At 47.2% G+C, this 13,164-nt stretch overlaps 1 protein-coding gene across 1 annotated transcript in view; it reads right to left on the reverse strand.

Annotated features, from left to right (window-relative positions):
* LOC120955202 (receptor-type tyrosine-protein phosphatase kappa) overlaps positions 1 to 13,164 on the reverse strand; it is an 87,716-nt gene that overhangs the window by 878 nt on the left and 73,674 nt on the right. Inside the window, exons 4-15 of the mRNA XM_040375824.2 lie at positions 8,539 to 8,663; positions 7,930 to 7,953; positions 7,499 to 7,779; positions 7,267 to 7,401; positions 4,042 to 4,182; positions 3,066 to 3,232; positions 2,729 to 2,864; positions 1,273 to 1,522; positions 906 to 982; positions 668 to 799; positions 354 to 575; positions 167 to 261 (exon numbers count right to left, since the gene is read on the reverse strand). Coding sequence (XP_040231758.1) covers positions 167 to 261; positions 354 to 575; positions 668 to 799; positions 906 to 982; positions 1,273 to 1,522; positions 2,729 to 2,864; positions 3,066 to 3,232; positions 4,042 to 4,182; positions 7,267 to 7,401; positions 7,499 to 7,779; positions 7,930 to 7,953; positions 8,539 to 8,663 — 1,785 coding nt within the window. The remainder of the gene's footprint in view (positions 1 to 166; positions 262 to 353; positions 576 to 667; positions 800 to 905; positions 983 to 1,272; positions 1,523 to 2,728; positions 2,865 to 3,065; positions 3,233 to 4,041; positions 4,183 to 7,266; positions 7,402 to 7,498; positions 7,780 to 7,929; positions 7,954 to 8,538; positions 8,664 to 13,164) is intronic.

Here is a 13,164-nt window from a genome sequence, read left to right on the forward strand (position 1 = left end):
TTTTAATTAAAAACCGATTCCAGAGAGGAGGAGGAGGAGGAGCATAACAAAAAGAGAAAATTCTGACCTCGCACACAATGTTGCAATCGGTGTGCGGGAGGGGTTGCGAGTGGGTGGTTCTAATTGAACTGGGGGGGGGGGGGGGAATTTTTTTCTCTGTACTTACGGTGACACCACGCAGACGGGACCGTAGTCCGTTTTTTGCCTCCATCGTTCGACCATATTCATCAGCTCGACCAGCGAGTTGGTCGACGTCGGTACCTGCACGAATGAATGCAATGTCCCAGAAATGGTTTGATTATTATCTGTTCGAGCTTTATGTGTGTCTTTTGTGGGATAGTGGGCAATCGTACCTTGTGGCCCATCGGCCAGCAGGTGAGCTGGAAGAGTTGCACCGTTCTCGGCGGTGCCTTGACGCCCGCCATCAGCTCGGTGAGCGAGATGACCTTCTTGTTGATCCGGAAGATCCACGACTTGATGTTGGAATAGTGCTGGTGCGAGATGTGATCGATCGTGAACACCGGTCCGTACTTTTTCGAGTGACGACCCTCGGGCCAGAAGGCAGGATATTGTTGCTGAGGGAGGGGGGGGGGGGGGAGAAAAAGAGAAGAAGCATTCGGTAAGAATGAAGTTCCTCCAGTGACAGCCGTGGGTGACGCTTCCTTACCGAATTGTGAGGTGGTTGGCAGAGCACGACGACGGCGGCACATTCGTGATCGTAAACGAGGGACCAGAATTCACCGCACGTCTTCTGGAGCGGCCATTCCGTGACGATGTACTCGCGCGGTTTCGTGTAGCCCTGTAGTGTGGCAGCGAGAGGCAAACGAACACAAATGTATGATAATATATTTGGGCGTCCCCATCTTCCCAACCCAACGTGGCAAACAAAGGTGAGGTGTACTTACGTCAACGAACACGGCGTTAATGTAGTCGGTAAATGAATTTCCCTGAAACGAGCTAAGGTAAGGACGGAAGTTATCAGCTGTGGCAGGTGTCGGTGGTGAGTCAGTTTTTATATTCCATTTGTTTTTTTTATCATCCCGTTTTAGGTACAGAGAGCGTAGCGCCCGCCGGAACCGGAACCACCACGGGGAGCGAAAGAACGAAAGAAGAAACAAGAAAATCATTAGCATTACGCGCACCATACGACTGTTACAACACAGCGCCTGTGTGTGTCGACAGTGCTGATAATTGAATGAAGCTTTTGTGTTAAGCCCAAACGCCAGCCACGGTAGCACCTGCGCTTCCCCTTCCCACCCACTGCTAACTCACGTGGTACGCAGAGGACGTCGCGGTTCTTCTCCCGATTGTCGCCCCGGTGGCCGCCGGCACAGTCGCCGATGGTGAAGCGGGGCGTCTGCTTGCAGATCTGGGCATACTCGCGCTGGTACGAGTTCATCTTGGTGAGCGGATCCTTGAGGCTTTTCTCCTTCAGCCGCTGCGACAGCTCCTTCACCGGAAACCACGAATTGCCGCAGATAATGAACTCCTCCAGCGTGTCGTATACGAATTTGTATTGGTCCTGTGTCCGTAAATGGGAAGGCATTTGGTGGGTGAGAAGGCGTGAACGAAAGTGTAAAACGTTATCGACCGCTGGGGAGTGTTTAGGACGGTACGAACAGTGTGCGTGTGTGTGTGGAATGGTGTTTTGTGGAGAGTGTGTGTTTAAAATGGAACTTATTTAAATAAATGCTACGCTTCCGTCGATGGAGAGGGAAAAACCATTTGTATGCGAAGCAAATTCAACAAAATACCAATTTTAACCCGAGCAAAACAGTATTTCGCAAAAATAGATCCATATTAATTTAATTTAACCTTAATGACACTTAGTGCGACTGAAGCTCTGCAGTGCTTTACGATTGCGGGAGCGCAATAAAAGTCATATTAATTCATCGATCTCATCAATTTAGCCTCAGCAACCGTAGCAGAAGAGCTCCATTTTTGAAATCTCCCCCTCTTTTTTTTGCTCCTATCCCATAGATCATTCATCGAAACTGCGCTTCCAATCAATTCTCGAAATGAATGTCAAGCCGCAGTCTAGCGGAGCGGAAGAGAGCAATACCATTACTGGTCCGCAAGCTGTGTACCACCGAGCGGTGGACGGGTTATTGCGCGGAAGCGTGCGGAATACATTTCAGTAATAGTAAAGCGCAATCCTCACCGCAGCACAGAGCAAAATAGAGAAGGCCATACACCCCGGGGATGGGGGGAAAAAAAGTCGAGTAGAATGCGACTGTTGCGACAGAGTAATTGAATTGTTGAAACACCCCATCACCGAGCAACGCGGGAGCAATCGAGCGAAAAAGTGATAAATGAAATATTTAAACAGCGCCAGCAGAAGTAGCAGCAGCAGCAGCTGGGAAATGTCGCAAAGAAGGCCACAAAAAAGGAAGGGGCGGTGATGGGGTCAAATATTGGAATGTCAAACGGAAGTAAAATTAAATTGATTTGTTTTGAGAACGAAGGGGATGGATGGATGCGCCGGATGCAGTGCTTGGTTTGGCGAAATGCAAGCCCATCGAAGCATCGAAGTATGGACATTAAGGTGCAGCAGCTTTCATTTGCATACGTTGAGCTATGCTGTTCCTTGTGCGGGGAAACATTCTTCGTCCATAACGATCCTTTTTGCTATTTAGATGAGCTATGGCGGACAGCCCTTCGGGGTGATTTGTGTAGCGAATGCAAAATAATGCAGAACAGGAGCAGCAGCAGCGAGTGTGCAACTTACCACGTTCTCTATAAGGCCTTTCCGCGACTGGCGTAGCTTCTTCAGATAGCCGAACACGTGAAACGAGTCCTCCTCCTCGGCCAGCTCCATGTTGGCATCGATGGCCAGGTATACGCCCGATCGGCCACCACCGTCACTGGGTTGGGAGAGAGAGACGTAATGAGAAACAAAAAGGAAAACATAAATATGTTTATTTGAACCATCCTGTACGGCCAATGTTGTCTTTTGAATGCTAATTGAAACAGTTTGAATTCCCTTTTCATAACAATTTAAATTGTTACAAGCGAACGTTAACCCCTTTCTAGCAACGTTTCAATCCACTGCGCCCGCCACTTACTTGCAGTGCACCAGCATCGGACCGATCCGGCTGTTCGCTTTGATGATTGTCCCCACGACGGCGCGCACCCGCCGGCGGAACTCGAGAATTGCATTGGAAAAAGGGCAGGTATGTGAATGCCATTCGGTGTAGTGAAACTGTAGTAAAAATCGCTCCTCGGAAACTACCTGTCGGTGGGGATAGAGAAGAAAGGAACGGAACGAAACAGTGTGTAAAGAGTAAAACGCTTCGGGCCGCAAAGGCGCACAACATTCCAGTGTGAGCTGAGGACGTCTTCACTGAGGACGTGTGCTAACAGAGGAGTGTGCCGGATAGAGAGGGGACCGATACACGCTAGGAAAAATGCACATTTTCCCTAGGAGTGGAGAGAAGAAAGTGGCATCATCAGAGAAAGAGAGAGAGGGGATTCCAGGCACTACCGGTACCAGAAGTAGAAAGTAAACATTGCTTAGTGTAATTGTCCCATTCATCTCACAGTTAATGAGCGAAACGTGTAAAATAAAATGTGCACCACGCAGGCACACACAGGCACACAGCTAAACAGCCACGTGCAGCGTCAGTTTGTGTCGGCATGTGATGGTGTACCGGGCGCTTTGGAACACGTGTACGAGAAGTTTACTTATGCAGGCAGGAGGGAAGCTCGCAATGACGGAAATGCTCGGGAAAACAGGGGGCACAAAAGTACACGAAACATGTGCTGCTTAAATGTGTCGTCGCGTCGTTGCGTCGCATGTCAAGACCACAAAGGATGGAGCTCCATCCGTGTGTGTGTGTGTGTGTTTGTCTTCTTTGAAAGTTACTCCACGAACCGTGAAGGTCCAGTGTGGACGTGTTGGTGCTTTTTGGGAGGGTAAAAATGCCCCGTTAAGTATTAACCAGACTGGAATAATTCCTTTTTTCCTGCTAAAATTTCACTTTGTTTTACATTAATTAACATGCCATGTACCAGCACTAGCCTGTACTGTACTTTACTTACGTTATCTTTATTGAGTTTAAACAGCCTAAACGTTCTTATGTGAAAATTGGCTAGCTCCTCCTCGGACTGTATCGTGATGTGCATGTCGCCGTAGATTTCCTCCTTCTCCTTGTTCGGTGGCCAGTACTGAACACACATAACCTAAAGAAATGAGAGGAAAAAAAAATAACAAAAAAGTGGAACGAAGAGAAAACACGTTAATTATGGTTTACAACAAATGTGTTTATCATGCAACGCCTCTCGTAATGCTTATTTTTCCCTACAAAGATAACGTATTTATCGCCCTACATTCTGTCGATTTCGATCGGTGCTTTAGCGCGTGAGCCTTACTTTGGCCACTTTTGCCACGCCAAACTTTTATTAGCCTGCACACACACACACACGAGTACACTCTAAGCACAAAATAATGTGAGTAAGTGTGAGCATGTGAGGAAAGGGAGAGGGGAAAAGTTTGAACATTGATTACAACGATGATTACGGGGCGATTCTGATGAAGCTCGTTAGCCGAACGACGCAGCAGTCCACGACAGCAGCAGACGCGGCGCGAAAGATAAAGCTTACGCCAACGGGATAGTCATGCAACTCATTTAATGGAGTTTGTCATAAAGCAAACAAAAACAAAAAAGTGCTCACAAAAGAGCATGAAAGGGGAGCTGCTGATAGCGAGGGGAGGGGAAACAACCTCTAACTGCAACTAATCAAACTCTCTCGTGCAGTTTGCCCCGCTCAACAGCAAATAGTGTCCAGTCACGGAATGGAGCAAGGAACACCCGGAAATAGAAAGCGCGTTTAAAGTTAAAATACACACGCAAACACAGCCAACGGAAGAAACGCAGTAATGGAGAGAATAAACAGTCCCAAAAACAAAAAAAGTTAAACATAAATGTAAACGTAGAAAAACGACAAGTGGGCAATAAAACCTGTAAAGCAAAAGCTTGAAAGTAAACCAAAAAACGTAGTCAACAAAACTGCGTTTGCTGGCGTATGGCACTGGCTGGCCCCCACCGACAAAACTGTTCACCACAGAGACGCGCAGCAGTTGCAGCGCCAGAATTATGGTACTAGATTTAATGGAAATTGAATGGAAACTTTGGCCCTTGGGCCGAGGAAGTTGTGTTTGCGTGGCGAGCGAAAGACAATCAGAATGCCGGTTCGTCGCCTGCTTCGCCTTTTCAAGCACGCCGAGCTTTTAACTTTGCCTTTTGGGGGAAAGGTGAGGAGTTGGGTGAGTTTTATCAGTAAATAAAAGTAGGCACTTGTTCGGTGGCCAATCACTGTTACCAGCATCATCAACCTGCACGCTGTTTGGGCCATTTGCTCCCGGAAAAGTGTGAACGATGGGGATCGATGGAGAAAACGCCGATTTTCGAACTCGAAGCAGTACAAATAGATGAAGATGAATACATTAATTTACACAACAATTGCATTAGTGTGGGAGTCGTTTAAAGGGAAGGTTGAAAGGTAGATAAAGAGACAAAAAGAGAGAGAAAGGAAATATAAAAGAAAAGAGAGAGAGAGAGCAGGCAGCTGGAATTAATGATGGGTGAAAGTGTTTGAGTGAAAAGTTGATTACGGCGAGGCAGTTACTGCTTTTGTGGTGAGAGTTGGTCGGGAACTCGGGAGCTAAAAAACCACGGCCATAAATAGATCAACGTTCTTCTTTCCCTTTATCGAAGCTTGCTGTCTTATTATCAATCAATGTGCTGCGCCTTGTGCGCTGGTTTGTTCGCCTCTATTTGTGCCAGATTTGCTCCTTTGTAATACTTTTCAAGCTTAGCAAAGGATGCCATGTTAGCATTTTCGCTAAATCAGCTCAATCATGATGTGGCGGCTTATGCCTTCAACGGGCTCGTTTCGCAAAGGTGCTTCCTGCTTTTTCACTCTCTCTCGGAGCTATTTTGTTTGCCATCGATTGCTTAACGAGCAGTGGGCACACATCAACCCGAAACCACATCCACCTCCTCACACACACAAAAAGCGGAATGTTTAAATTCCTTTCGAATCACAATTTCACACGGCAGCGGCAGCGGCAGCCTCGATAGGCGATAGACTTCGTTGGGAGAAAAATAGAAAAAGCGTAAAGGCAACACCACAACACCGTTTGATCCGCCCGGATGACACTCGGTAATGGAAAAGGAATGTCTCGAGACATAAAATAATAGCCTGGGAAGAGTTGGGGGCCTCGGGGATGGGAGGTTGGACGGGTGGGCCACGCGTTCGGTGAAGCGCGTAACAGCATAAGCTTTTTGGTGGGTTGATCCAGCCTCATGGCTGGCCGTTTTTCATTTGGTGTGGAATTTATGCTTTTCCCATCATTTCTGCCCGAATCGAAAGGGGAGAGGGAGTGTGATGGCAGTGGAAAGTAAAACAAAAATAAGAAAGCCCCCGAGAACGATTTGCGCACATAAAATACACATTCGGCAAATCGGTTTATACGCCACGCCGGCAGTGGGAGGGAAATATTTTCTCAGCCGCTGAATGAATTTTCACAATTTTCTTCGCAGCGTTCTACCTTTCCCTAGAGAGAGGGAGAGCGCGAATGAAGTTGATGTAAAAGCACGTCCGAAAAAGAAGAAACAAAGACAAAAGCTTGAACGCCAAAAGCGACGGTGGGAACGGACGGTCGGGTCCGGTCTGGTTGGTCGGTCGATGCTGCAGCATACGAAACATGTAAAAACGCGTTCCGATTCCAATGTGCGCGTTCCGAACAATGAACAGCGAACGACTCCTCCGGCCACACGGTGGCGAAGAGTTCTTGCGAACCATTTTCTAAATCCACGATATGATTGACGATGGATTGCAATTTAAAAGTTGGCGCTGCGAGGCAGCACCATTTGCTTAAGCGAAAAACCATTTCCCGGGAATCGCTCCCGCTGCTGCTGCTGCTGCTGATGGTGGTGGTGGTGTAAATTTATCGAATTAACTTTATTCCTTCCTTGCTTTTGGTTAAATCCTGCCGCCATAAAATCGTACAAAGAGGGTCCGGTTTGGGTGTGTTTGTGTGTGTGGTGAAACTAAATCTCGGACAGGTTTGTCTGTGTTCTGCAGAGACGATAAGGTGTCACGTTTATGGTTTTGCAGCAGACTGTGATGACGTATGCACGGGAGGCGAGATAAGAGTGGCATGAGCCGTTTATGGCAGGAGTGGTGATTTAGGGGGGGGGGGGGGGGGGGGGGCGGAAACATTAGCATACAGCAAATTGGGCCAGCACGCCACACACCTACCTTCGTAAAGTCGAACGTCTTCGTTAGCATCACAATACAGCTACAGTTCTCTTGCCAAACCATGCGCCAAAAATCTAGCACCGTGTCCTCCGTTGGTCCCTGCGTTACGATATACGCGTTTGGCTTAAGTAAACTCTGTGGGGGAGGGAGAGAATGGGGAAAGAAAAACACACACACATAAACGATTATGTCGGAAACGAAGCGAAAGTGCCAGTGCCAGCAGTTTGCTTACATCCACGTACGACGCATTGATGTAGTCCGAGTCCGGTGTGTTGTCGTACTTGTCTAAAACGACCCTATTGTAATCGTATGGAATGCATTTGGGGTTCTGGTTCTTGAGTGCATTGGCTTTGCGCAGGGCGTGCTTGCACGAGTTGGTTTCAACCTTCACAGCCGTCTGGAATTCGAGCTTGTACAGTATCGGGAACTTGCGCCGCTGCTCGCACAGCTTCGCAAAGTGTCGCAGTTCGGTCGGTTTGTCGGGCATCGTCTGCGATAGTGGGTTTTTCTCATCTGCACGGAGGGAGGAAGGTAGAATGAACACAAACACGTCAAAACACCCATCGGTTTGGGGTGGGAAGTATGTGAGAAAGAGAGTGTGAATGTCTTGCTGTTGAGAAAAACAGTTAAAGGCAAAAAGAGACATATTCAGGGAGCGCTTACCTCGTGCTGACAGTTTTACTTTATCTATAAGTAATGGAAGAAACAAGATGCAGATAGAGAATTAAAATACGTGAAGTGAAGAAATTAAATTACCAAGCGACTCTTCTACGGGGCACACTTGCAGCAAACTTGCATACAGCACACTCCTTTTTGCCATTCGCTTCACTCGCGCTTCCAACTTCCAACGAGCTTCAAGAATAGCATCGTTAATGTAAGAGACGCTAAGAGTGGTGATTATATATCCCTTTTTGTGCGTTCAACTATCATTTGCTACTTTTACTAGGAAGGACTACTTGAGCGCGCGCCCGCGTCTGCTCTTCAGCGAGAGCAGCAACAGCCGGGAAGAGCGTTATTAATTGGATAGAGATTACTTGAGCAGCAGCAACCACTGGGAAGCTTTTTGTTAATCTCAACTGCTTTGACCGGACTAAACCTCCGTTGGTTTCTTTTTTTTTTACACAACGAACTGAGCTGGTTTTATTACATTATCTGTGCCGCTTTTGAACGGTCATTAAACGAAATAATAATGGAACGCGCAAAAGGGAATGTGCGTAGTGAGGGAGAGGAAAAAACCGGTTGGTGGAATAAAGAACCAGACATGACACTTACCTAGTGACAGCAAACCGCTATTTAACATGCTTAATTTGATTGTGTTGGGTATCGAAACTAAACTCGTCGAACTGAGTGTCTTTTTCTTTTTCGGCTTCTCTAGGTCGGCATAGCGTGTGGTAGACCTGCGGGGGAGGAGATAAGGAAAAGCAGTATTTTAGTAAAAGTTCCACATAAAATTATCTCACAGTTGACCTTTATTGATTTCTGTCTTCTTAAATTATTCTACAAATGATGATTAGTTTATCGATTGGCATCTTCAACTGGGTTTAAACCGGCTAAAATGATGGATGAAGCGCAGCAGTGTAACAAATTGAAGTCAGCAGCGAAGATTGCACAAACTCCCCTCCCCCTGTTCCCTTGCACTGTGTAAACAATTTGTACTCCCAAAGTCATTACGGGCATGACATTGAATAAATATTCGTCAACAGGGTCCGGGGGTACAGCTCGGATGTTTGTTTGGAGAAGAGATACTGAAAGTGGACACTGTTGCAACAACCACTGTCCCTGCTGTGTAGTGAACGATCGTGCACTAGGGAGAAGGGCAGTCGACGATGATGAGATTTAGATCTGAAACGCTTGATTGATTACGGCCAAACAATTGAACTGGTAGGTCGTTTCGACTCGGGGAAGGAAGGAAGCAGCGTGAAAGATCGTCAAGCAACAGATAACCGGGGAGTGCGTGCCCACTCAATAAGGTATGATACTGGTCTACCTGAAGTTAATGGTGTGCTGCTGTGTTGGGTAGGATTGGAATTAGCATTTTACCTTACACGTACACACACAAACACCACCAATCTAGGCTAGTTAAGTTTATCTTTCTCACCAATTTCGCAGAATTCTGAACGGGTGCACCGAAATGGTAAAAGGGACTGTGCATAAAATTACTTTTTATCTCTCTCTCTCTCTCTCTCTCTCTCCCTCATTCTCCCTCTCTCTCTTTTCTCTGGGCCGTGTTCCTAACTTATGCAAATGTATGCCGAAAAATCCTGCTGGACCGTATCGGAAGCTCACTCTAAGCTGGTCCATTAGTGATGACTTTCTTTTTGCAGTTTCTTCCCAAAGAGCAAGCAACTATCAGTTCCGTGAAAACGAAAGATTTTAAGTCGAATTACTAAACTCGTAAGTAACTTAACTTCTTTTCGACGTAATTCAGCAAACAGGAAAGAGGGATTTAATTTTATTTTTCCTTAAACTCTATTTTCACAGACAAATTTCACTTCTTCCGTTTCGTCTGCCTTTTCCGATGAATGATCGATCCGGTCACAGTACAAGCGTTCGGTGGGGGGGGGGGGGGGAGGGGGGTGGAGTAACAATTAATTAGCAGAGGCCATTTCGCACGAAATTCTACACGACACTGGGCGTCTCCATTGCGGGTTGTGGTTTAATACAGCACACCAGTATCCGGTATCCCCGTGGTACCGGAAGTCACTGGGCGGTTCAGTACAAAAGGGGAAGGAAATTGGAACGAGAAACGGTTTACTTTCTGTGACTTTTCACCGTCCGGGCAAAATTTGTACGTTTACCCAGGTGACGGGGAGTTGGGAACGAATTAGCCGTACTGTCCCGTGGCCGTCGCTGATTGTTTGCTAGAAAATATGATAATCAACCCCCGCCAGCGCCGTTGTTAGTTGGGAGTTTTTTAATTTGAAACACAATCCAAACTCCGTTCGAACTTTCCGCCTCGTTCAGCGTCTCGTCGGGCGTACACTTCTTATTCTTCTTCTTCCCGCTGACTCCAATCATTCATCGGCTCGGTTCACCCATAACTCACCCGAGTCGCGCGACCGTTCAAGTCTATTAACTCAGATCAGAAAATTTAAAATTTATTCAAAGTTTCCTCCGACCCCTTTTGCTGGGAGGGAGCTTTATGGCCGGCGAAGTGGTGCGAACGGGGTTTTGGCAAGATCCGTCCGCGGCATGATGTATAATGGAAATGAGCGCTCGAGTGATGATGATGATGATGATGATTCGCCATCTACTCCGCCACTGTAAGCAGCTTATTTCGAGTGTGGCCGAGTGTCCGAGGAAGTACAAACTGTAAAGCAAATAGCATTTCTTCCAACCGAAGCACCCTTTTCTTGTGCAGCCCAGGGGAGGTGCACTGTGTAAGTGGATAAACTTGCGAGCTTTTCAACCCGTTCCGCTGTGTGCTTTCTTTGCTCTTCCACTCTTTGGAGTGTTTTGCATTGTTTCTGTGCTTCGCCAGCTGTCCTCCGCCCCGCGAGCTATTACGGCCGTGCGGGAGCTTAAGACTTTTCTTCATTATTATTAATAGCTGTTCAGCTACAAAACTTAGCGAAAGCTTCCCTCTTTCCTCCGAGCCGTGCAGGCAAAACGGAACGGTGTATTGATGGAAAAGTAAGTGAAGACGAACAGAGCCGTGCAAAGACAGCCGCGAGACAAGTACAGGGGGTTTGTAAACACTCGGCAACGTTGTTCGCCTCGCTAATGTTTTGCCAGAGCTGCAAATGCGGGCTCCCCCTGGGCAAGCGACCGCCATTCATTGGAAAGCGATAATAAATTATCGATTACGGTGGCGGACGCGAAGCAGCTGCTCGTTGCAAGTAATGTGTTCATCGGCTCAGGCTCAGGTGACAGGGTGCTAAAAATGGACCCGCTAATTGCAGCAAAGCGTAATGATTCCTTCGAGCGACGTCTTCTGCCATCTGCCTGAGTGCTCGTGTCAATTGAGTTTATTTTAAGCGGGATAAAATATTTAAACGGGATCAAGTTGAGACGAATCAATTTGAAAAATGGAGCGTTTTGTGATAGAGATTAGCTGTACTGCTAGATAAGCAAGTGGTTGCAGTGTAATGAGATTTCTTCCACATTATGGGCGAACACGACACATCAGCTTAGAATAACCGCATTACATTGCATTTCGTGTATTTTGCCGTGCCACTTCAGTTCCTGTCCTCCGTCTACGCTAATCCCAACTAAGTCTCTAAACCCCTTTCGCACTCTCTAATAGCTTGAGCTTACGCGCGACGACAATAATCAGGTCAAGTGGGGACTCGATGCCACCCCGTCTGCCAGTTGTGCACAAGGCGACGACAGCACCAATCACTCGCTCACCGCACAAGTGGTTGGTGTGCTTTGCGCTCCGAAGTGAAAGCAAAACAATCACCATGCCGTGCAATCGAAACGGGCAAGCTTTCGAGCTTTTGCGATTCGGTTCAATAAACATGCTTATCGTCCACACAAACATCGCCTCGGGAGGGTAAGTCTAATGGCAAGAAGGCATCATCATGCAACACCATCCAGAGCAAAGGAATCGAGAACCGACGTCAGCACGGGCTGCAAATCGTCTTCAGACACGCTCGTGGCCCCTAGCGCGAACCGTCGGATTGGAGCGAATTAATTGCCAAAGATGCTCCCACATCACACACCCACACACGTGTGCGCGCTCGTTCTCCACGATGCCCGTGCTTCCTTTTCATAATAAACACGGCTAATAGGATTCGATTTGATTGCTATCGTGCTGTAAGCGCATTCACTCCTCCGCAAATGGTGTAGGGCTTACTGCACGCGACTCTTTATTTTCGACGATGAGCGGTTTTATGATGCGATCTTTAAAGGAGCTTGGGTATTCTTTGGTGGAAGATAATAGCAAGTGTAATTGCTTTGCGCTGAGGATCTTGATTTCAACTGTCGATTTAATTGTTTTTATAGCATCGAGTATTAGTAAGAGACTGCAGTCATGCTCTTAATTGCCATTGTTATGGAAGAAGAAAAAACCCCACATTATGTTGCAACGATGTACTGACAGATCGATAATCGTGTTTATTGTAGTGCAAATGATTATTCATTTAGCCTGGTTTTACTTGCTCCCCATCGACCTTGCTTTGCAAATGAACTTCATCCAACGACACAACTCTTGCTGCTGCTCTGGTTTCTTTCCCACCACCTTTCTGATTGATGATGTTGTAGTGGCTGCAGTTAATGGCACAACTTCCACAAGACGTAGAGCCACTCGATGCACTGCTGCACCAGCCACGTCCCACTACGCCGGTTACGTAAACCAGAACCAGTTGCAGTGGAAGCACCACCACCACCTTCTCTCATCGCCGCCCCAAACAATGCACCAACCTCTGGACGGCTCTGGATTGTGTTGGCTGCTTTATATGCTGCATTTAACCGCATTAAAACTAATGATGTCGTTGCACTGGAGTGTTTTACAGGCACTTGAACGCGGCACACCAACACCTCCCACATCGCCAGGGATTTGCACCCGTTGGTAAGGAGCAGGGATGATCACATTGTCAGCAACCATGGGCTGCTTGGGCTGCTTGGGTTGGGTGGCAATGCTTCTTTGCAGCATGAAAAGAAACACCCGAAGCCGAGGCATTGCCTTGTTTACGGACCATATCTTTAGCTTCTGCTGTCGGGTGCAGCATCTCCGAACCGAGAGCTTTAATACGTTTCCAAGCACTACTACACAGCATCTTTAGCAGGGAGAGGGAGACAAATAATAAAAAAAGAATCCACATGGGTCAGCATCTGTTTCCCTCTCCGGTAAGGATTGTCGGTGTTTAGTTCTTTATACGAATGCAAACACACACACACACGTAAGCGGGATATTTTGCCATTTCGGCATTTTGCCGGTGGTCTTACACACAGCAT

The sequence above is a fragment of the Anopheles coluzzii genome, chromosome 3 (genome assembly GCF_943734685.1).
Source record: "Anopheles coluzzii chromosome 3, AcolN3, whole genome shotgun sequence".
NCBI classification, from domain to species: domain Eukaryota; kingdom Metazoa; phylum Arthropoda; class Insecta; order Diptera; family Culicidae; genus Anopheles; species Anopheles coluzzii.